The 23,894-nt window shown below is 43.1% G+C and overlaps 2 protein-coding genes and 1 non-coding gene across 4 annotated transcripts; 2 read left to right on the top strand and 1 right to left on the bottom strand.

Moving 5' to 3' along the window:
* Nucleotides 1–298: 298 nt before the first annotated feature.
* Nucleotides 299–20,602, bottom strand: Card6 (caspase recruitment domain family member 6). 2 transcript variants are annotated; one of them, XM_034523261.2, is made up of 4 exons: nucleotides 20,394–20,602; nucleotides 11,817–12,105; nucleotides 8,969–9,478; nucleotides 299–4,032 (listed from the first exon to the last, which is right to left on the bottom strand). In XM_034523261.2, the coding sequence occupies exons 2-4, from the start codon at nucleotides 12,097–12,099 to the stop codon at nucleotides 1,232–1,234; spliced, it is 3,594 nt and encodes a 1,197-aa protein (XP_034379152.1). In that variant the 5' UTR covers nucleotides 12,100–12,105; nucleotides 20,394–20,602; the 3' UTR covers nucleotides 299–1,231. The 2 variants fall into 2 exon arrangements, with proteins under 2 accessions (XP_034379152.1, XP_076772276.1); XM_076916161.1 differs by lacking the exon at nucleotides 20,394–20,602 and adding an exon at nucleotides 12,211–13,292.
* Nucleotides 20,603–20,661: 59 nt separating this feature from the next.
* Nucleotides 20,662–22,729, top strand: Rpl37 (ribosomal protein L37). The gene is made up of 4 exons (XM_034523466.2): nucleotides 20,662–20,799; nucleotides 21,391–21,526; nucleotides 21,710–21,794; nucleotides 22,615–22,729. The coding sequence occupies exons 1-4, from the start codon at nucleotides 20,797–20,799 to the stop codon at nucleotides 22,682–22,684; spliced, it is 294 nt and encodes a 97-aa protein (XP_034379357.1). The 5' UTR covers nucleotides 20,662–20,796; the 3' UTR covers nucleotides 22,685–22,729.
* Nucleotides 22,458–22,534, top strand: LOC117724098 (small nucleolar RNA SNORD72). Its single transcript, XR_004608781.1, has one exon. It is a non-coding gene; the product is annotated as a small nucleolar RNA SNORD72 (small nucleolar RNA).
* Nucleotides 22,730–23,894: the final 1,165 nt, after the last annotated feature.

Below are 23,894 nucleotides of genomic sequence, written 5' to 3'. Positions count from 1 at the left end.
TTAGAGAAGCTCTGGTTAAATATCTGAATCAAATACAATCTTTTTAATTAGCAGAAGTTATCCAAATACTCAAAACAATGTGAGTCTACAAAAATTATAACCCTCTCAACCATGAGCTCCCTCAAACAGTACTTATACCCTTTGTAAATTCATCTTAATCTTCTTGATTAATTCTAAAATTAAAAAAACCACTAATATTTCTGATTTCAAACCATTCGACTAGTAGAATATCAGGACCTCTGATGAGCTAAATTTTCTTAGCTATTATATAAAGAATGAAACATACACAAATCAGTACTCTGGTAATTGTAAAATTGTATGTTTTATTGAACATTCATTATTTCCGTGTGTAAGGGGAAATGAGATAGTCTTATCAGGCAGGGATATAGGGCTATTACCAGAAGCAAGTTGATTTAACTGCACCAATGGTGCAGAGTATCTGCTCAGTGGCCGATAATAAACCCAAAAGCAAGGCACCTCTGAAGCAGCTTTTCTTCAACACTGAGATAAGCTGAGCTCCACACTTTCATCACTTTACAATTACACAGTAACTCCACTCTTAACACATCTGGCTATCTGACAGACTCCACTCCCTGGGTTCAAATCCCACATCATCTAATAGGGTGGGTTGGACTCAATGGGTTCATGTATCCTTAGATCCTATTCTTATCTCATCTCGCATTTATGATTTGACAGTTTCATACATGTCTACAATGATCATACCCATCCTCAGCTCTTCTCCCTTCCTGCTCAGCCTGACACCCACCCACTCCTTCCTGCTCCTTTGGAGGGTTAGTTGGTTTGGTTTCGGTAACCCGCTGAATGTAAATAATAATGCCTTCTGGAATACTGACTAATCTCTTTGATGTTAGATCCAACCCTTTTGTCCCCAGACAGGGTCTCATTATGTACTCTGCCTGATCTAGAACTTGCTGTATCATTGTTATGTAGACCAGACTGGCCTCAAACACACAGATACCTGCCTCCTTCTCCTGAGTTGGGATGACACAGCCCTCCCATGCTAAACCCTGTAGGTGCCACCTTGCCCAGCCAGATCCCACTTTTAACTGCTTTCATATTTTCTACACTTACTTTGCTATGCACTTAAGACTTTGCATAATTTTATTGTTTTGCTACTTTTATCAGTCTTTCACTGAAACTTTTCTTCAGACTACTATATGAGAAGAATAACTTAAGCAATGACCATACTTCCTAGATCTCTAGAGTATGTTTAACGTCTCCCTGTTCTTGGGTGGAAGGCCTTGGCCTGTGAAGGCTTGGTCTGTGATGATTTAGGTTGAGTGGGTCTCGGTGGCTTAGTTTGGGACTGATGGGGTTTATGTGCTTTGGACTGAGTAGATTGGGATGGGGAGGGCTTAGCTTGGGAGGACTGTGGATGCGTTGGTTTAGCATGGGAGGGATGGGGATGATGGGAGTTAGCTTGGGAAGCCTGGGAGTGAGTAGGTTTAGCATGGGAAGACTGCACATGAGTGGGATTAGCATGAGAGGGATTCTGATGAGAAGGTTTAGCATGGGAAAGATGGGGATGATGGGAGTTAGCTTGGGAGGTCTGGGAGTGAGTGGGTTTAGCATGGGAAGACTGCACATGAGTGGGGTTAGCATGAGAGGGATTCAGATGAGGGGGTTTAGCATGAGAGGGATTTAGATGAGGGGGTTTAGCATGAGAGGGATTCAGATGAGGGGGTTTAGCATGGGAGGGATGGGGATGATGGGAGTTAGCTTGGGAAGCCTGGGAGTGAGTGAGTTTAGCATGGGAAGACTGCACATGAATGGGATTAGCATGAGAGGGATTCTGATGAGAGGGTTTAGCATGGGAGGGATGGGGATGATGGGAGTTAGCTTGGGAAGCCTGGGAGTGAGTGAGTTTAGCATGGGAAGACTGCACATGAGTGGGATTAGCATGAGAGGGATTCTGATGAGAGGGTTTAGCATGGGAGGGATGGGTGTGAGACAATTTTTTCTGAGAAGGCACAGGTTGAAAGGGCTTAGGCTGGAAGTGTTTGCTCTGGAATTTGGATTGATGGCAGCCGGACTGGGAGGTAGATGAAAGTTTACTCCCAGATGTAGATTGAGACCCTGGTTTGAAAGCTAGATCTGAAGGCCTTCCCTGTGTTGTTTGTTGGGCTCCTTGATGAGAAACAGGTATTATCCGTTCTTGAATGGCTCCTGCTGGTTGGCAGGGCTGAGGGTGAGGATATTTAATATGAGACGGTGTCCTTACAGGTTTTCCAGCTGGTTTAGTCAACTGTATCCCCTGGGCACAGGCTCTCTCAGGCTGTGGCTTCCCTGACGATTTTGTAGCTTGTGGGCCAGGAGAATGTATGTGACCTACACGAGAGACCACTGTCCCAGACTTCTGAAGAGTTCTCGATGTCTGCCTGCCCTCAAGATGGGTCTGTACGTGAGGAGTCTGTCTCTGTGATCTCCCAAATGGTCCATTCAAGTGATACTGCTGAGGAGTTGTTGAACATTTTGTGAATCTTCCCCTTGAATAAAATCTCCAGGGTTGGAAGTATTTAATACCAAAGTGTTGACCTCTGTTGTGAATACTTGTACTCTGATGGGGGAACTGAAAGAACCACTTAGCCCTCTGCTGTGACCTAAGCTGGGAGCTTACAAGCCAGGGGGCTCTCAAGGGAATATGGTAAAGGTTACTTCCAGCTTCAATGGGCAAGGGCCACGGGTATGCTGAATGAGGCGTGAATACTGGCGTCTGATGGAAGATGAGCGCATTCTGACTGTCCTCACATTGAGTCCCAGGCTCTCTGATTGGCTTCTGAGCTTGGCTTTCAGATGGGCTATTTTTCTGACTAAGTGGTTGTTGGTTCTCACCTTTAATTGTTCTGGAGGAAACTTGAGTATCTTGAGTAACTTCAAAATCTTGGTCTACGTGAATCCCCAGCTCCCTGGCCAGAGAGGCCATATCTTCAAGGGACACACATCTGAGTGCAGAGGACATTACTTCCTGGAGGGCAGCTTGAAGGGTCTCCATAGTCTTCCTTCTATCCCCAGCTTCCTCTACTTCCCAAAACAGTAGCTGTGATGGCTTCAGTTTTAGGACCCTTTGGAAAATGTGAGCCTCTTCGCTCTCCTTGGCCTGGGGACTGAGGACAAAGTAGCATCTTTCAATAGCATCTTCTCCTAAAAACATTAGCAAGTCCCATTCCTTCTCACCAAGGCAGTCTGTGAAAAAGAACACTGCAGAGGAAACTTCCACCAGAAAACCAAACTGGATCCAACAGCTTTCTAGATCTCCACGAAGGTTGGCCACAGCGACAGGTTTCTGGAAAACATGAGGGCTCACCTTTAGCTCCTTGTCAGGAAAACACCATGCCACTTCCACCAGGCCATCAGAAATTTGCCGAGGAAGCACAGGAACAGACAGATCCCGATGGAGAAAACATTTGTGTGGTTTCTGTAGGGAAGAGCTGAGCAGTTCGTTAAGAATTCTGGACTTGGAGAAGCTGCAGTGTCCTAGTCGCACAAAAGAGATGAAAGGTATCTTCATGCGACTCAGACACGTGTCTGTTTCCTGGGGGGGCCCTCCTGAGGACTGCGTTGAGTGATGCTTTAAGTCCTTCATGGCCCCCATCATTAAGATGCTTTTGTTGTTTTCTGCATCTGGCAGTAGCAGGGGAAGAGCAAACTGGCACTGGTACATGTTTGACATGACTTCACGTTGCAAAGAGCTGTCTGCACAGAGCATGCAGGCACAGAGGACATCCAGGGGATTGATGGTTTGTGTGTCTCCAATTCCTAACTTCTCTATTCCAGCCAGCAATTCTTCTGTGTTCTCTTCATCCACCATCTTGTGCCTAAGGATAAAATCTCTGGCTGTCAAGTCTAAAGCCTGAACTTTCATCAGGAAATTCCAAGCTAAGTCTCCTGGGGTCTCAGGCGTCCATTCACATCCTCGGTCGATGGAAAACTGCTTCACAATATCTGGGAGAATCTTTCTGCTTCTATCCATGTTCAAACAGGACAGGACATGTTGAAACACTCTTTTTCTTTCTGTAAAGCAGAAAGTACTCATTATTGCCTTGTTCCCTTCCCTTAAAAATACATAATTGACAATTTCATTGACAAACCTTGAAAAAATGCAAAATGAAAGTCTCACTTCATCATTCTCTCTGCCCTGTTTTCCTTCTAAGAGACACAGTAATTTGGTGTAGTATGTGTCTTAGTTTGTTTTCTGTTGCCATGATAAAGACAATAAGCAAATGCACCTAGGAGGGTAAAGGGGTTATTTCAACTTACATGTGCCAATCACGGTCTATCGTAAAAAGAACTTCATGACATGAACTCAAGGAACCTGGAAGCGCAGGCCATAGAGGAACACTCTGTACGAGCTTGCTCTCAGTGGCCTGTTCAAGTCTATGCAACTCAAGGCCTAGGTGTGACACTGCCCATGGTGGATTGTGCCCTTCCATACCAATCCTCAATCAAGAAAATGCTGCACAAATATATCTATAGGCCAATTTTAAGGAGGCATTTTTTCCTCAGTAGGCAAAGGTGTAAGTGCTGCAACTCTGAAGAGAAAGGTTTCCCCAATACATGTGTTGCAGCTCTGAAGGGAGAGGTATCCTGCAGCCAGGAGCCAAGGAATACCACAAACTCACACCTCACAACAATCCTCACACAAGAGATGTATTTATCGGGAAAGACACAAGAGGGTAGCTGCCTGTGCTCAGGTGAGAAGCTGCAGAGAACTGAGTGGGAGGCAAGCTGTATTTAGGGTTTCTTGAAAGAAGAGTTTCCTGGATATTTCAAGGGTGGGGATTGGTGAGAATTCAAGGGCAAAGCTTGAAATGAGCTCAGGGACTGGTGGGTTTTCAAGCTCAGGAATTGACGGGTTTTTCAAACCCAGAAATGAATGTGGACTTTTTACCCTATAACAGATGCTTAGTAAGCTTGACAAACTGAGTTCTATCCATTGGATCCACAAAGTAGAAGGCAAGAACCAACTCCCACAAGCTGTCCTCTAACCTCTCCATGCATGATGTGGTACACATGCTCACACCACATACACGCAAAGTAAAATGTGAGTAAGCCATCTCTCAAAATTTACTTTTGAGGGAAGCCCTTACATTCTTGGACATTTTCTTCACTTTCCCTCAATAAATTTGTATTTACTCTGTTTTACAAAAAGTATGTGCTGTCTCTATTTTTTCCTTAGCTCCCATTTTTAAATGTATTTTTCTAGTTGGTAGAAACAGTCTTGTAGAGAGAGGTCTGAGCAGGTCCTACTCTTGACAGACGGCAAGCTAGCACAGGATGGTTCTTCTATTTTGTGTTATTGTTGTCAGGGGATTGGGGCATGTATGTGGGTCAGCGCCTCATGTAGCCCAGGATGACCTTGATCCTCCTGCCTCTACCTCCCAAGTGCTAGGATTTACAGACACGTGGCACCATGCCCCGAGTAACATTAGGTATGAGACTCTGTCTTGGGATATAGGTTCTTTGGGACAGTGCTCACCTAAAGTATATGAAGCCATGTGTTTGATCCCCAGCACTTCAGAAAAAAACAAACAGAAACAGGAGTAATAGTGTGTGGGAAGTAGTGTTTGGGAATCCCAGTGTTTGGGAAGTAGAAGTGTGAAGTCAGCCTGGTCTCTACCTCAAAAAAAAAAAAAAAAAAAAAAAAAAAAAATGGCTCTTGAGCCATATTAGGCAGAGCCCACTCCTGTTCTATGGAGTCTATTCTATATTTTTACTCCTACATTAAAAACAACACAAAAAAAACTTTTTATGTTTACTTAGTGGTGTGTGTGTGTGTGTGTGTGTGTGTGTGTGTGTGTGGTGTGTGAACGTACATGCCATGGCATGCATGTATATGATAGTTAAAGGACAACATTCAAGAGTTGGTTTATTTCAAGTCATCTTGCCTACTCTACTTTCATTTTTAACAGATCTATACTTTCAGTACTCAAAAAAGAAAGAAAGAAAGAAAGAAAGAAAGAAAGAAAGAGAGAGAGAGAGAGAGAGAGAGAAAGAAAGAAAGAAAGAAAGAAAGAAAGAAAGAAAGAAAGAGAAAAGTTTGCACACATAGGTGTCTCTTTGTCAGGATGGTGATCTATAGACCAGATCCAGACATCCTGAGACCTTAAGGGTCCTCTACTGACGATCTCCATTTCCATGGTTAAAACTAAAAACTACAAAACCCAATTTCTTTCTGGTTATAAAGCTGCTAAAATATCCAAGCTGCCTTAAGCTGAGCCAGAAAGTAATGTCAAGATGGAGATGGAGACGGAAATCAGGCAGCAGGATGCTGGTTGGGGCCACACAGTCTCCATCACTAGCACGAAATAAAACCATGGACGGTGGATCATGCCTGCAATCCTAGAACTTCAGAGGCGAAGGCAGGAGAATCAGAAAGTAATCCTCAAAGTTCATGATGATTTCAAGGCTAGCCTGGACATCAGGGGACTGCATAGGAAGGTGTTTATGGCTGGAACTATAGACCTGGTCAAAAGCTCATAGCTGGGGAGAACATAGTACTCTGATGTGCTAAACGAACATGTTGTCAAACTGCCTCCTGACAATGTATGGCTTATACCCATACATTGGTGTTACCATCAGCGGTGGTCAGAAGCCTCCTTTTGTAGCAACTACTTAATCAGAATCCCACAGCTGGCCCGGGCACTGAGAATATGTGACTAGTAAGTGCTTAGCACTTAAGAGAACATCTCTTCCATGTTTTCCAATGCACAGGGACCATCATGGAAGAAGGAACAGATAGAGATGAGGGCCCTGAAAACACTATCTGCTAGGCATGGGATGGTCATTGCGCTCATGAACTCAGAGCCGTCTGTACAGAGATGTGCCTGTTGGCACTGTCAGGGGAGGCTGAGGAAAGCTATTGACAGTTGGTGGCTGTTAGGGGTGAGCATTTGGTATAGCACCAGCGAGCTGCCTGTGTTCCAGTGTTTAATGCACACTGGGGCCCTAAAGATGGCCCTGGACAACTCAATGGGTCACAAAACAAGAGGACCTGGTAAAGGGCGGGAGACCTGTTGGGTACAGGAGGGGATTGGGGATATATAATAATAGAAGGTGGGGAATGTGGCCAGAATACATAATCTTATATACATAAATGAAATTCTCAGTGAACAGATGAATTAAAACCAGAAAAAAAAATGAATAAGGTACCCCTACTGCATGATGGGAAGTAACTACAGAAATCACTCAGCTGATGATCAGTGTTTACTTCTGCTTATATGGACAGCTTCCATATGCAAGACTCGGAATCTGCAATTCAAAAAGCTGCAGGTCAAAAATGTTTGGAAAAATATTATGTCTATTCTGAACATGGCGACTTTTTTTTTTTCAGGGAAATAGTAGCCATATTTCCCTGAAAAATACCTATTTACATCGAGTCTGTATTTTGTTAGTGTGAGGTTTCTAGAAGCTTGAAGGAAGGAGGGGGAATGGAGAGAAGACGGTTTGTGGGCACTAGAGTGCCATAGTTAAGAATTACTTCGAGGCCAGGGAGATGGCCCTGTGAGGAAAGGTACTTTCTGCCCAGCCTGATGACCTGAGTTGGATCCCACGGACTCATGTGGAGAAAGGTGAAAACAATTCCTGAGAATTGTCCTCTAACCTCTAGACCCCTCCCAACATACACACACACACACACACACACACACACACACACACACACGTAAATGAATGTATGACGTAATTTAAAAGCTGGGTATGGGGCTGGAGAGATGGCTCGACAGTTAAGAGCACTGACTGCTCTAACAGAGGTCCTGAGTCCAATTCCCAGCAACCACATGGTGGCTCACAACCATCTGTAATGGGGTCCAATGCCCTCTTCCGGTGTGTCTGAAGACAGCCACAGTGTACTCATGTACATAGAATCAAGAAATAATTCTTTTTAAAAAATAGCTAGGTGTGCATATAAAAAGGAAGAGTAACTTCTAATATTCTGTATCACAGTAAGACAGCTTTAGCTGAGAACAATTAATTTTTCTAGATCAGCTAGCACAAAGAGCTATCTTATTTTCTGTTTGCTTTGAGATGGGACTTCATTAGCCCAGGCTGACATCAAACTCCCAATCTTCCTTTCCACAATGTTGGCATTACCTACACATCCCCCCACACCCAGTGGGAGGCTTCTGAATATGCGCAAACAAATCATGTCTGGGGCCAGAGACATGCCAATTACCCTCTACTATTGTTCATAGTTATTGAGATGTTATACTTATACTCCATAAATACATGTAATTATTATACATCAGTTAAACTTAAAACATAATGAAATAGATAAAAGAATGTGTAGAGGTTATAAACATGTATCAAGTCTCTTTCTCTTTTTCTCAATTTTTTTGAGACAGGTTTTCAGTCTTAGCTCTGACTAGCCTGGAACTCCGCATGTGCCTCAGATTAGTCCCAAATATCTAGTGATCCTCTTGCCCCAGACTCTGGGTGTTAAGGTTTCAGGCACAAGCCACCGGGCCTGGTTCACTATGCCATTTTATTTGTTTTGGTTTGTTTGTTTGTTTTGTTTTTGTTTTTGTTTTTTCGAGACAGGGTTTCTCTGTGTAGCCCTGGCTGTCCTGGAACTCACTCTGTAGACCAGGCTGGCCTCGAACTCAGAAATCCACCTGCCTCTGCCTCCCAAGTGCTGGGATTAAAGGCGTGCGCCACCACGGCCCAGCCACTATGCCATTTTAAATAAGGGGTTAGAGTATCCACAGATGTTGGTAGCCTTGAGGTGGTCCTCAAATCTGTTTCCCTCAGACACTGAATCTACCTACTGTACTGTCTTCCACTTCCCCAGACTTGGAAACTCCTTCATTCAATACCCTCCACTGGAGAATGTCAACGTCACCAGGTTTCTGATTGGTTGATTTGGCCTATTGTGTCCCCTCTACACTATGTCATGGCACCTTCTTAGTTCATTGATAAGTTGCCTAATTAATTATACACACTGTCTCCATACCCTCAGCGATTTTCTCCTCCTCTTCCAATGAGAAGCAGGTCTCTGAAGCTTGGTCGCAGTTACTGTCTTCACTGGGGAACCCCATGGCCTCTTCTTTCTCAAAATCCTCTTCATTATCATATACAAAGCACTGTGGATCATCGCTGGCCCCTTCCTCCAAAACAGCAGGGTACCCAAGGTATTCTTGTTGTTCCCCTTCTTCTAAGTAGAGCGAATCATCTGGCTCCTCGTATCTCTGTCCATCTCTTAAGAAGGTGATACTTGCTGGAACTTCATACACAACTCTTTTGACAGAACGTGGAGCAGTGACTTGCAGTGTACCACACCTTTCCCTGGTCTCCCAGGAGGACACTGCCGGTTCCCGGTGAGGAGTTCCGAGACAGAGACTTTCTTTCTCTTCTGAGAGCTCTGCTATCTCAGCATTCTCCAGGGTTATCATCCCAAGAGAAAAGGGATCTTCAGAATCTCTGCTCACCTCCACAGTCTCTTTAGTCCCCTGCCTTGGAACTTCTGAAAAGAAAGCATTTCATTATTGCCTCTGCTTTTCCAATGTAACAATTTTAAATTACCTGATGCCTTTCATCTTCAAAGCATCACCCTTTCGTTTTATTTCCTTTTCTTTCTTTCATTCAGACAAAAGTTGTTGTCTGTGTTGACTGGGCTGGCCCAGACTCTTGAGCTCAAAGATATTCATGCCTCAGTCCTCCTCAATGGCTGAGGCTACAGGAAGGCAACCAGTCTCTCTTCTTTGTTTCACTGGACAATCGATCGAATGCCTACTTCATTTAATCAGTAGTAACAAATCGGTTCACATGGTAAATAAGCAAAAAGGAAGGTATTTGTTATGAACAGTATTTAATTATACACTTGATGCAGCCGTCAGTCAGATTTTCTTTCTAAGGAAATCTGATCCCAGTAATTCCTAATGAGTGAGACAATTACTGTATTCTAGATAGAGTAAAAGCTATTTTTCTAGAATTATGAGACTTGTGAAGGTTAGTTTTAACTGTCAGCACAACTTAGAATCACAAGGGAAGAGAATCTCAGGTGAGGAGTTGTCTGTACTGATTTGGCCATTGGGCATGGCTATGAGGGACTGCTTCAAATTAAGTGTTGTGGGAAGAAGACCCACACTAGCCACTGTGGGTGGTAGTAATCCCTAGGCAGGGGATCCGAACTGTATGAGGTACAGAAACAAAGCTGAGCACAAGCAAGCGAGCAAGCACTTTTTTTTTTTGTCTCTGCTCTTGACTATAGAAATGATGTGATGAGCTGTCTCAAGCCTCTGCCTCTATGACTTCTCCCACAGTGATGAACTATAACCTATAATTATAAACTAAAAATGAACCGAAAAACACTGCTTGTTTGTCAGAATACAGAGACTGGAAAGGAAACTAGAACAAGACCTGCCCTACATTAGGAATCATGAGTACATGCTGTTTTAATCTAAGCCCCTATCTTCCTATTATCCCTAAAAAAAAAAAAAAAAAAAAAAATCGACTTTTTTAAAGGAGCTACAGCTCCCTCTACTGATCATTTCCTGAATTGCAAAACAATACAGTAGAATAGTTGCCCCTCCCCCAGGTCATGAGTTATCTTTTGCAGCATGTCATTTTTTAAGATGCTATAAATTTTTATTAGTTCTTACTAATTATACAGTTCATTGTGGCATTCTCTCTGCCTCTGTCTGTCTGTCTGTCTGTCTCTCTCTCTCTCTCTCTCTCTCTCTCTCTTTCTCCCTCTCTCTCTCTCTCACACACACACACACACACTCCTCCAGCTAGTCTGTATATTCCCAAAAGATGCTCTCTCCTACTTTCTTGTCATACATATTTAATATGCATATATAGAAAAGTAGGTTCTGCATATGAAATTTTAAAAGGAGACCAAGCAAAGATGATATTAGATGACAAGAAGGACAGAATGCAGGTAAAAGGGCATATGAGTCATGAAAGAAGATATAATGCTATTTTTTATTTAAAAATTCTTTTTCATACAATTTTTTTTCTGAGAGGGATTAGGGTAGGAAAAGTATAGTCAATATGTTATATTTTTTAAAAACTACTTCCCCCCCCTACTTTGAATTCCATCATAGTTTCTTCCCCCTATTTTTATGGGGATAAGTAAATCAAAATGTAATTAGAAGCCGAAGACAAAAATCCTGCGTGACGTTGCCTGGCTTCATGGTCATCCTAACTTTATAGAGGGTCCCAGCAATGGATAAAGTTTGGGACTGGACAAGTTTTGGAGTGGCTTCCTTAAACTAGCTATGTTCTATTTGTGAACTAATTAGAATAAACAGATTTTTTTAAGAAAGAAAAACAACTATATTCTATAAAGCATCAATTTCAAGACCTTAAAACCTTTATTATTAATCAAATGGAGAAACTACACTTCTAGAAACTACTGTTCTTATCACATACAACAGAAAGCTGCTGATCCTCCAACTGGCTCATTTAAAATGGTTTTCCCTGTACCTTCCAAGTGGCTATCCAAAGGTCTAAGGTCTCTGGGGATGTAAACATCTCCAAATTTATTCACACAAACAGGAAAGAAAGTGCTAGATGGTGCCATTATCAACAGTGTGCTCTTTCCAAGTTCCTGCCAAAGCAACAGACATCAGATGGTAGCTCAAAAGCAGCTGGAACAGTGTGGCCAGCCATTACCAGGCTCCTGAATCAGTGAGATCCAGTGTTCCCTGCTTTAGGATCTACACACTTTCTGTTTCACATTTCAGTAAAAATCGTCACAGGAAGCCAAACTCAAACAACAGGCAACAATTCTTTTTCTCTTCTAGAAAACCTGCTTCCTCCCCCTTTGCTTCAAAATTGAAAAAAATTCAACTTACCATGCTTTAAGCCCAAGGTGGAAGCTGACTCTGGAAAGGCATTAGACAAACACTTGAGGAAACGACGACAGCTGTCCTCTCCTTTCTTCTGTATCAAAATTAACAGCTTCCGACTTTTCTTCAGGGGATCTGTAATTTCCTCTAGAGCCTCATACTCCTCCTCAGAAATCAGTCTCCGGGAGGTTAACGTGTCCAAGATAGAGTCAGGATCTTGTTGGAGGACATTGAGCAACACTGTTCGTTTTTTTTCTATGATTTCTGAGGAAGCACTCTCTGTAGCCATTGCCCCCTGCAAACCAGGAAATAGGTCAAGTCGTTCTGGCATGTAAAGAAATCTATGTTAACAAACAAAGACAGAAATCGACTTAGCAAAGAGAAATCATGTCCAACATACCTGCTGTTGGAGAGGTCAGAGAGGAACAAACACAGGAAGGAAAGTCAGCCTGAAGCATTGTTTGTGGTTTCCTGTTGCTGGTCCTTTATCTATTCTGCTCTGTGTGTGTGTGTGTGTGTGTGTGTGTGTGTGTGTGTGTGTGTGTGTGTGTAAGCATTTGCTGAGGACAGAAACCAAAGTCTCACGCTGTTCTGTATCCGGAACCTTACTCTCTGCTCTTTTTGATGGCTAGACTAAATTTCACTAATACCAAGCAGTGGGGGGACCATGCCACAAAGGGTGGCACACACCTATGATCCCAGCATTCAGAAGGCAGAGGCAGGAAAATCAGAATCATTGTAATTTCAGGGCTGGCTAGTCTACACAGTGTGTTCTAAGCCATCCAGGACCACACAGTTAGACCCCCTCTCTCAATAAAACAAGACAAGAGCCAGGCGGTGGTGGCACATGCCTTTAATCCCAGAACTTGGGAGGCAGAGGCAGGTAGATTTCTGAGTTCTGAGTTTGAGGCCAGCCTGGTCTACAGAGTGAGTTCCAGAACAGCCAGGGCTACACAGAGAAACCCTGTCTCGAAAAGAGAGAGAGGCCAGGGCTACACAGAGAAACCCTGTCTCGAAAAGAGAGAGAGGCCAGGGCTACACAGAGAAACCCTGTCTCGAAAAGAGAGAGAGAGAGAGAGAGAGAGAGAGAGAGAGAGAGAGAGAGAAAGTGAGCCTGGGGACTTCCTCCAGGAAGTTTCCCTTGAACTTCGAATTGGGTTAGACATTCCTGCTCTGGGCCCTGTGATGTTATGAATTTAAATTGACTGTGGAGAGTAACCTTCAAAATGCAGGTAAAAATAGAGTTAGATAAAAATTTTAAATGTATAACCTTCACTCTAGCAATCCCACTTTTGGAAATTTAGGAGCTGGAGAGATGGCTTAGCAGGAAGAACACTTGTCGCTCCTACAGAGGACAAGTGTTCAGTTCCCAGCATTTACAAGGTGGTGGCTCATAACCACCCATAAATCTAGGTCCTAGCCATCCAACTTCCTTTTTGACCTCCATGGGCACCAGGCACAGACATGTTACACATCTATACATATAAGCAAAAAATTCATATATATCACAAAAATTAAATCTAAAAATATTTAAAGACAATATTAGATACATGCCAAAAATATACATATAAAATATCTATTCCAAATGTGTAATAGCAAAAAAGCAAAAAATAACCTAAATTTCCATAAATCAGAGATCTGTAAAATAAATGATAACAGGAAAATGCCAAAGAACTATTTAACTGTTAAAAGATTTTACTCATCTGTGACCCATCTTGTGGGTGCTGAGAATTAAACCCTGATTCCCTGGGAAAGTAGCCAGTGTTCTTAACTGCTGAGCCATCTCTCCAGCTTCCTGCTAGACTGTTTCTAGGGATAAAGTAGAACCTGACAGTGATGACAAGCACATTGTATTATTTTGGAAAATAGCAAGTTACCAATCCCATTTAAAAAAAAAAAAAAAAAACTGGACAAGATAACACATGCCTTTAAGCCCAGCTCTGGGAGGCAAAGGCAGGTGGATCTCTGGGAGGCAGAGGCAGGTGGTTCAAGGCCAGCCTTTAACCTCTGGGGAGGCAGAAGCAGAGGGACCTCTGCGAATTGGAGTCTGCTCTACATACCAAGTTTCAGGCTGGCTAGAGTAGTATAGTGAGACCCTGTCTCAGACAAACAAAACAAAACCAGGATGTGCACAGCATACGCCAAATGCACATACAGCAATTATTTTTATAAGAAGATAATCAAGAAAGACAGTCCAGGTTATAATACTTCTGAGGATCAGATTATGAATTGGTTTATATTTTGTACATTAAACACTAATACATTTTAGGGCTAGAGAGAAGGCTCAGCTTGCTGTTCCTGACACCCTCGTAATGACTCGCACAGCAGCAGTAACTTCCCTTCCAGGAAGTCCAATGCCATCTTCTGAAGTCTTCTGGTACCAGGCATGCATGTGGCACACATATACATAGAGGCAGAACACTCATGCACATAAAATAAGATTTTAACTTGAATTAATTTGTTTGAGACAGGATCTTTCTAATGTAGTCCTGCTATCCAGGAACTCATGATGTAGACCAGGCTAGCCTGAGAACTTAGAAAGACACACTTACCTCTGCCTCCCAAGTTTCTGAAATTAAAGGCATGTGCCACAACACACAGAAAAAAAAATTGAGTGTTTTTACTAGCAGACATTTTCTCATTTTTATTAAAATTAGATAGTTTGTCTTTAATTATAATTATGTAGTTCACAAAAACCTGAAAACAATCTAAATACCAGTATGAAAATAATCTGCAGAATTCCATTAATACTATTTTTTAAGATTTATTTTTATTAGGGCGAGGTGGTGATAATCTTCTAGTAAAAACACTTAATTTTTTTTTTCTGTGTGTTATGACACACACCTTTAATCCGAGCACTTGGAAGTGAGAAGCGGACAAATCTGAGTTGGAGGCTAGCCTGGGATATGGGGTGATTTCCAGGACAGCCAGGACCATACAGAAAAACAGTCATGAGAAACAAAAACAAAACTAAACAAACAAACAAAAAAGATCTATTTTTATTTTGTTTTGTTTTTGTTTTTCGAGACAGGGTTTCTCTGAGTAGCCCTGGCTGTCCTGGAACTCACTCTGTAGACCAGGCTGGCCTGGAACTCAGAAATCCGCCTGCCTCTGCCTCCCAAATGCTGGGATTAAAGGCGTGCACCACCACTGCCCGGCAGATCTATTTTTATTTATGTGTGTCTGTCTGTCTGTCATATGTGTGCAGGTACATCTAAGGCCAGAAGACATTCGATCCATGGAGTTTTAGGTAGTTATAAGTTGCCTAATGTGGGTGTTGGGAATCGAACTTGAATCCTCTAGAAGAGGAGCAAGTGAACTTCATTGCTGAGCTATCTCTCCACCCCTTTATTTAATATATTATATAGCATTCTACAGGAAAAAAAATTTCAATACCATATAATACAGAAAAATCATTAAAAAAAATATGAAGAAAAAGGTCCCCAAAGGATCGTGTTCAACATGACATCTTTTTAAAAAATTAAAATTGAATATATATATATATATATATATATATATATATATCACATGCATGTATGTGCAAGTGCACGTACACACATGCGCACACACACGTCATGAAGTCATTAAGATAGTATTAGATGGGCAAAGTAAGCAAGATACAGGGGAGTGTAGAACAGAAGGATTGATTACTTGAGTCTAACAACTGTAGGCCAGCTGGGCCCACTTCAGAAAACCCACCATCATTAAAGGCATGGTGGTGCACGCCTTTAATCCCAGCAGATTGGAAGGCAGAGGCAGGTGGATTTCTGAGTTTGAAGCCAGCCTGGTCTACAGAGTGAGTTCCAGGACAGCCAGGACTACACAGAGAAACCCTGTCTCAGGGGAAAAAAAAAAAAAAAAAAAAAGATATTTTACTTCTCTGACTGTGGTACCAGAGGTTGAATGAGAAACTTGAAACTCCCTACCTAAGATTTATTTTTAGGTGTGAAGTCCTTTTTCTCAAAGAACCTTTTCATTTTTTAAAGTTTTATTTGGTTGACAATTTGTAATTTCATGTTATATATACTTACAGATCCATGATGATGTTTGGTATATAAATGCAGTGTAGACAGACTGAATCAAGGTAATTAACGTACCCAACACCTTGCTGGTTTATTCCTCTTGTCTAGCTGCAAGGTTGGGTCCTCTTACTGCTCTCCAGTTTCTGATGCTCACAAGCTTAGTGAAGGGGTTTCGTTGCTTTGTGTCTTAGGCAGTGTTTTATTGCTGTGTAGAGACACCATGACCACAGCAGCTCTTAGAAAAGAAAGCACTTAATTGGGACTTGGAGCTTCAGAAGTTTAGTCTATTGTCAACATGGCGGGGAGGAGGGAGGCCTGCAGTCAGACATGGTGCTAAAGTAGCTGAGAGTTCTAGAGTCAGATCTGCAAGTAGCAAAAGACATACTGGGTCTAGCTTGGGTTCTGGAGACCCCAAAGCTCCCAAACCCCCGGTGACACACTTCCTCCAACAAAGGCCACACCTCCCAATCCCCCTTAAGTAGTGCCACTCCATGAAGATCAAGCATTCAGATATGACAGTGTGGCCCTATTACAGAAGAGAACACTTACTTATGCTATGGAACATAGAGAACCAAGCCAGTGCCCAACCAGAAGCTTTACCAACTTAATACTCTTGGTACTGGATGTGCTTTGCACAGGAGCAGAGTTGAGAGCAATGTTCAACACCACTGGGCCACATGGCCTGTGAGCTACCACAGTAACTTGCTGGAGATACACTGATACAATAGTGACATAAATACAGGAGTAACCAACTTTCTGATTGGACTTGAAGCCCACCCCATGAGACGGTATCATCACCTGACACTGCATGAGTCGCCAAGAACCTGAGACTACATAGGTCACAGGCTTAGTGGGAAAATCTATTACTTGTATTCTGCTAAAAGATCATAGGAATTTAATGGTTCCTAATGACATATCACTATACTCATGGATGAGTGCCTGGCTCAACCCATATCAGAGAAACTTCTTGCTGTAGTTGGTAACTAACAGAGACCCACAGCTGGACAGTGTGCAGAGAATGAGAGATTTTGGAGCACACCATCCTAAATGGGGTGTCTTCATCATACTCCTCCCTCCTTTCAAGGCTTGGGGACCTATCTGGAAGGGGAGATGAAAAGATCGCAAGTACCAGAAGGGATGGATGACTCCGTGGAAACAGTGTCTTTCAGATACAACAGGACTGATGCATATGTGAACTCACAGAGGCTGGGGCAGAACCTAAAAGACTTGCACAGGTTCAAGTCAGACAGGGCTCTAGCACCGAGTGAGGGAAGTGGACATAGCTGGCAAAGGGAGAATCAGTTTTCTCCAATAGAGTCTCACTGGGTGTACCAGCAACATTTCAGGGCTGGCCAGTGCCCAGGAGGGCTCTGGATCTTTTATTTGTTTGTTTTGATTTTCATTTTTGTGTTTTTGTAGCAGGAGTTGGGGGGTAGGTGGGGGTTTTGTTTCTTGTTTGTTCTTTGTTTTAAAAGAGAGCAAAAGAACATGACAGTTGGATGGGCAGGGAGCTGGGGGATATGGGAGAATGTCCTGTCCAGCAGGGCATTAAACAGGGGTCCAAGGAGGTCACCTGAAAGAGAAGATGGGGGACAGGTAACCGCAAAGAATGGTGATCTGTCTATAGTCTGATCAGATTGCTCAGATTGCCATTTTTACTTTTTCACACAGGAGTTATTTACACAAAAGGGCAGGATGTGGGGGAGGGGGATGATGTAGGAACGTAAGTGTTCAGGGGGAGTACAGATATCTTCCAGAACAGAGTATCAGCTGGGTGAAGCTTCAGGGGACAGGTCACCATGACTCCGACTATGATTCACTTGTCCTTATCTAAGTTGGTACTATCCATCAAGGCTACCTATCTACAAGGTCTATGACCACCCAGGCTGGCAAATTTCTACCAAAGCTGCTTGTTTACAATATCTTATAGCTATCTGTTTCAGTGTTTTTCCACAGAGACGCAAGACTTTGTGTTAGCAGCCTGACTGAGGCCTATAGCTGATTTTAAGCCTTCAGTGTATAAGGAAAGCTGTCCCTGACAGGAGAAATTGGAGGAGGACAACAGGATCCAAAGACCTTACATTAAAATATTTTTCAGTTAAAAAATGTATTTCTTTAAAAAGACAGGAGGAGGAGGAAAACAAAGATCCTAATCTACTGCCAACTGTTGTTGGTCAAAACTTGGTGAGTTGCTGGGCAGTGGTGGCACACGCCTTTAATCCCAGCACTTGGGAGGCAAAGGCAGGCGGATTTCTGAGTTCGAGGCCAGCCTGGTCTACCGAGTAAGTTCCAGGACAGCCAGGGCTACACAGAGAAACCCTGTCTCAAAAAACAAAAACAAAAACAAAAACAAACAAACAAACAAACAAACAAACAAAAAACTTGGTGAGTTTTAGCCAGGTGGTGGCAGTGGTGGTGTAGGCCTTTAATCCCAGCACTAGGGAGGCAGAAGCTGGTGGAATTCTGAAGTGGAAGCCAACCTGGTCTACACAATGAGTTCCAGGACAGCCAGGGCTACAAAGAAAAATATTAGAGAAAGAGAGAGAGAGAGAAAGAGAGAGAGAGAGATACAAAAATTCTTATCAGTACCATACATGCAGGATTTTGGATTAACTTGGTCTCTATAGCTGCCAGAAAAAAAAAAAAAAAATGAGATAGAGGGTGAGTGCCTAGGCTAAAAAGTCTTAATCTGGGGCTGGAGAAATGGCTCAGTGGTTAAGACTGCTCTTCCAGAAGTCCTGAATTCAATTCCCAGCAACCACATGGTGCAACTATCTATAATGGGATTTGATGCCCTCTTCTGCTGCGTCTGAAGACAGCTACAGTATGTATGTATCGTATACATAATAAATAAATCTTAAAAAAAAAAAAAAGTCTTAATCTAAAGTTGGGTGTGGTAGCACACTCCTTTAGTCAGCCCCATGGCTCCAGAAACAGAGGCAGACAGAGGTCTCTAGGAATTCTCCACTAGCCCAGTCTTCTTAGCTAGTTCCAGGCCAGCCAATGATAGAGACTTTGTCTCTAAAAAACAAAACAAAAATGGCCCACTCTGTTTCAGAAGTTGCCAAACTTAACCGTTGGGTAGCAACCTGGAAACTTTAAGGGGCTTCCTGGAAGCCCCTGGAGCATGAATTTTGACAAAAACTGATGTGATTTCCAGCACACCAGAAAGAGCAATCTCGCATTAGGGAGAAGAAAAAATTATTTCACTGTCTGATATCTTCAGCTGTAGGCATGTCTTTGGATAAAGACAGTGACATCATGCCTCTCAGGGGTGGGCTCCTCGGTGGTTAACACCCAGCCTACCCTTTCTTCATTAATCTCATTTTTCATAGTCCATGCTGTAGACACGATGACTCCATGACGCCATCTCAAAAGAGCTGTTTGGTACTTACTCATAACATGTGTCCAGTCACATGATAAATAAAGAGGTGGCAGATAGCATTAAAATTTCAGATTAGCTAACCTTGAGATGGAGAAATTATCTAGGTGGGGTGGATGTAATAACAAGAGGGTCTTAAAAGTAGAAGGACGCAGAAAACTGTAAAACAATGTGAGGTAGGTTATTACTGGCCTGCGAGGCAGAAGACAGCAATTAAGCAGAGACTGGACCGACTACACTTTAGCACTACATTTTAATTTTAGTCAAATTAAGCCTCTCTTATGCTTTTCAGCAGTAGTAACTGTTAATGGTTTAAGAATTATGTTAAGAACACTTACGATTTTAAGTGTGCAATATAATTTTGTTATCTGTAGGTACAATAACGCAAGGACCTGTTGAATTTATTTCCCATAACTGAAAGTTTGCACCCATTGATTAAATCTGTTGTTTCATGCCACTAAATTTATAGCAACTTGCCATCCAGTCTCCTGAGAGTTATAGTTCAGTTCAACCATTTGAATGCTTGTTTTCTTTCTCTCTCGGGTGTGCCTTATCTCCTCCCTCCTCCGATTTCAGTTTACTACTTCTAAGTGGAAAGGATTATACATTTTCGTTTCTACTCCCCGCCCCTAGAAGAAACTGGTTCGATTTGCTAACAACAACAAAAGCCTCCTTAGTGTTTGTTTGCTTTGGTCTGCTGTCAATTTCCTAAGATTTTTGGATGTGATAGACTAGCGATTCTCACATTTGTTTTAGAAAGTATGTAGATGATATGGCCGAGGTTACTTCCCCTTTTCATCAATGTTCGTATTATATTCTTCATGTTTCGTACTGGGATTGTGGACAGATAGATGCATTAGCGTTAATCAAGGAAGTTTGGGGTTACTAATTTCAAAATGATCTAGAAAACTGTTCTACAGTACAGACTTCCAAGCTATACACATACTCCAGGCTAAAGGGTCAGATTTCCTGATGGCGACGCGCTGGGAACTGTTCTTTAACAAGTTCCGCCTGTGATTCCTTGCATGGGATCAAACAATTTGGCCTCTGAATTACTACTGCGTGAAAACGAGTCGGCCTGAGTCAGAAGCTAAACTCCTGCCCTCACCGGGCCACTTCGTGACTCCATACTCTCTCAAACCTCCATAAAGGCAAGCGAGCGGCCAAAAGAGGACGAACCTGGGAATGCCGGCTTTCCCGGATCGGGATCCCAGTCCCAGCCGCTCACTGCACACACCGCCAGAGGCGCCGCCACGCACAGGGACTCCCCTCGAGCCCCAAGATAGAAATCCAGACCGGAGTGCAAACACCGCAGCGGACCGGCACGGCGGCTGAAACCCTCTCAACCGAGGCGCCTCGGCAGCTCGGGAGGGTGGAGCCACAGGCGCCAGCCACGCCCCCTACCGGTGTCGCAGCCTAATTGGCTCCCTGGTTCTCTCGCTCGGACTACACCACCGCACCGGAGGCCTGATAGTGCTGCACCGCGCCCACCGGAAGTAGTTTACCGGGCGGAAGCTTATCCACAGGAAGTGGCGGGAGTGCTTTCTTTTCCGGTCTCTTTGGCCTCGCCGGTAGAAGCAAGATGGTGAGTGTCGTATCTGGGTTCTGTAAATCTCTTTCCATCCTTCTTCCCTGGGCTCTCCTGCTTGTTGCCGGCGCGTGGACGACAAGGTTCCGAGGAAAGGGAGCTGATGGGCAAGGAGACGGCATGCTGTGGCCGGCAGGAACTAGAAGGATGGCGGTTCTGTGAAGAACCGAGCCGATGATCCTAGCGCCGCTGTGGGTCCCTCTGGGGTTTGGGGGAAACGTACGCGTTGCTGTCCCGGGCAGGTGCTTAGGAGAGGTCTGGGGGCATTTGGCCGTAACCGCCGAGAAACTGGGTGCTTGGTGGCAGTACCTGGGACTGGTTGGCGGGCAGAATTTCATCCTTAACGCTTGAAAACCGAGGAGGCTTCCGAGCACTTAGATCCCTGCAGAGCAGAGCATTAGATCGTGTGACTGGCCGGCACCGGTTTTTACCTTGCTTGTGAGCGAAGAATTTAAATCTTCACCACGTTTTGTCCCATGTAAATTTTGTTAGGTCGCCACAGTGTTCGTCTGCTGAGAAGATGCCAGGGTATATTGAAAACCCAGATTTCAGAGTTGCTTATGTGTGTGTTTTTTTTTTAATGTGCAGACGAAAGGAACGTCATCCTTTGGAAAGCGTCGCAATAAGACGCACACGCTGTGCCGCCGCTGTGGCTCCAAGGCCTACCACCTCCAGAAGTCGACTTGTGGCAAATGCGGCTACCCTGCCAAGCGTAAGAGAAAGTGTGAGTAGTGTAATCTTCGGTCTGGTTTTTTACCTTGACTAGAGGTAGGGTTGTGATACAAAACACATTTGGTATGCAACAGAACTTGGGTGGGTTGGTATGTTGGTTGAGTAATGACACGACTGAAAAAATGGCAGACGGTGGATGCTTGGAAACATCATTCGAAATTGTGTTTTTTATTAGATAACTGGAGTGCCAAGGCTAAGAGACGAAACACTACCGGGACGGGTCGGATGAGACACTTAAAGATTGTCTATCGCAGATTCAGGTACGGTTTTGTTTCAGTGGCCTTGTGGGTAGGATGAGAGTTCTCCTGTTTACTTACAACCTCCACTCTTGGTGAATAGTAGGAATGATACTGCAGTTTGGTTTAGGCCTGAAACATCCACATTTGTCAAGACTGTTTATATGAATGGGATCTGGGAGGCAGCTTTCTTTTGGCTCAGCCTCCATTACCACAGATTTTCTCAAGTCTGCTACTGTTATAACAGAGATGGGCCATGATGTTACTTGAAAATGCAGAATTCCCAGCCCCCTCTTAGACTGACATGGAGTCAGTATTTTGACAGTTGCTCCTGTGTTTGTCTTTGTGTTTACACTTGGTCTAGTTTTGTGGGCTTGCTGTGTGGTGGCTTGCTAGTGTTTGATAGGCTAGTGGCTTTTTTTTTAAGCCTGATTAACTTTTATGTGCCTAACATCACTCATCTTTTTAAGTAGTTCTAGAGTAGAAATGAGTGTTACCATTGTAGACCTAGTTGAACAGCTTCGAAGGTTCTGCTAAACTTGTTTCGCTGCTGTTACTAAAGGAAAGATGCCAGGACTAATAGCTTCATAAGTACTTTAGTTCTTGTGGAAATTGGGAAAATGACCCAAAATTGTTGAGACAGTCAACTGTAATATAATGTGGGTGTCTTGATTGGGGTAAACTAATAGCTTATCAATGATGTCCTAAGAATAAATGTCTGAACATATGAGTGCTATGATTTCAGCATTTAACTGAGATAAGCTCATTAAAGTCTGTTTGATCAATTTGGAAGTGATGTTTTGATGTTGTTGCATTAACTTTTCTTATCTTTAACATGGCACAGACATGGATTCCGTGAAGGAACAACACCTAAACCCAAGAGGGCAGCTGTTGCAGCTTCCAGTTCTTCTTAAGGATTTCAATCAGTCATAAAATAAATGTTCTGGTTTCAAAATTTCTGTGGTGGTCTAAGGTATTTAATGTCAGTTCAGTGTTCGGTTGTATGATTGCTTTGGAATCCTACACTTCTTTTAGTGGCATGCTAAGAACTGGTCCTTCGTATATAGGGTTGGTTGCTGTGAGTCTGAAGTTGGTGGGGGCTGGATGAATTCTCTTGGGAAAGATAACCTGAGCCTGTCTTGGTTGGGTCCCTATCATGTTTGCTTGGCCCCGGGCATGGAGGGGGTTAATAAGTGACAAGCTGAATAGCAGATCTGCTAGGAAGAGGACAGTCACTAGTGTGGTTATATTAATCCCTACCATGCCTACAGTGTCTGAAAATGCTTGCAATCTGTAATGGACTTGGACAGACTTCATAGATGCCTGCACACTTGAGCTCTTGTTCATTCTGAAGTTTCCCATTTTTAACATTTACTTGAATAAAGCCAAGCAAGATAAGCCTTTATTCCCAGCACTTGGTGGCAGATGGATCTGAGTTGGAGATCAGCCAGAGCCACACAGTTAAACTCTTTTTTTTTTTTTTTTTAAACTGCTGTTTATTTGTATGTAAGCTGTTGGGGTAAATGTTGAGTGGTCTTTGTCCTAGTATTCGAGACTACTATCCTTCAAAGGTGCTGAGTTCAAGGGCGTGAAATTGCTTTTGACAATTTCTATTCCATCTTACTAGAACTCATTTTCTATAGACTTAAGATTGGTTGGTTGTATCCTTTAATGGGTTGAATAGGTAATTTCTAATGGGATAAATCAGACATTTAGGCAGGTGGGAATTGAGCTCTGGGTGTCTGGACTTGGATGAATCTAGAGATGGAAAAGATTAGTACAACTTTGTAAGATAAGTGGAGCTGGGGAAAAGCTTGTGTTAAGGGTGTGCAAGGCGACCTCAAGCCTAGTGGTGGCTCAGGCCTTTAATCCACTTAAGAGGCAAACTGCCTCCCAAAATTTTGGGTTTGAAGCCTGCCTGGTTTACAGAGTTAGTTGCAGGACAGTTAGACCTACAGAAAAAAATCTGTCTTAAACAGGTGAGCTTGTTTTCGTTAGGCTAATGTCTATGGGAGAATTTGGGTGTTTATGGTGGTGGTTCTAGTATGTAATAGGGTTGAGGGAAATTGCAGCCACAAAGCTAGGCAATAAGAACAAGACTGCTAAATTGAGGGTAGGGTGCAG

Source organism: Arvicanthis niloticus, chromosome 19 (genome assembly GCF_011762505.2).
Source record: "Arvicanthis niloticus isolate mArvNil1 chromosome 19, mArvNil1.pat.X, whole genome shotgun sequence".
Taxonomy (NCBI): Eukaryota; Metazoa; Chordata; class Mammalia; order Rodentia; family Muridae; genus Arvicanthis; species Arvicanthis niloticus.
This window is presented reverse-complemented; position numbering and strand designations above follow the sequence as displayed.

Bases quoted from the DNA above. Each gene is read 5' to 3' on its own strand.
- Card6 (XM_034523261.2), bottom strand. From the start codon at position 12,099: ATGGCTACAGAGAGTGCTTCCTCAGAAATCATAGAAAAAAAACGAACA. The intron at 9,479-11,816 runs GTAAGTTGAATT...CTTTCTTTTCAG, and splicing joins CACCTTGGGCTTAAAGCATG to AAGTTCCAAGGCAGGGGACT. The intron at 4,033-8,968 runs GTATGGAGACAG...TCTGCTTTACAG, and splicing joins GGAGGAGAAAATCGCTGAGG to AAAGAAAAAGAGTGTTTCAA.
- Rpl37 (XM_034523466.2), top strand. The intron at 21,527-21,709 runs GTGAGTAGTGTA...GTTTTTTATTAG, and splicing joins TGCCAAGCGTAAGAGAAAGT to ATAACTGGAGTGCCAAGGCT. The intron at 21,795-22,614 runs GTACGGTTTTGT...AACATGGCACAG, and splicing joins ATTGTCTATCGCAGATTCAG to ACATGGATTCCGTGAAGGAA.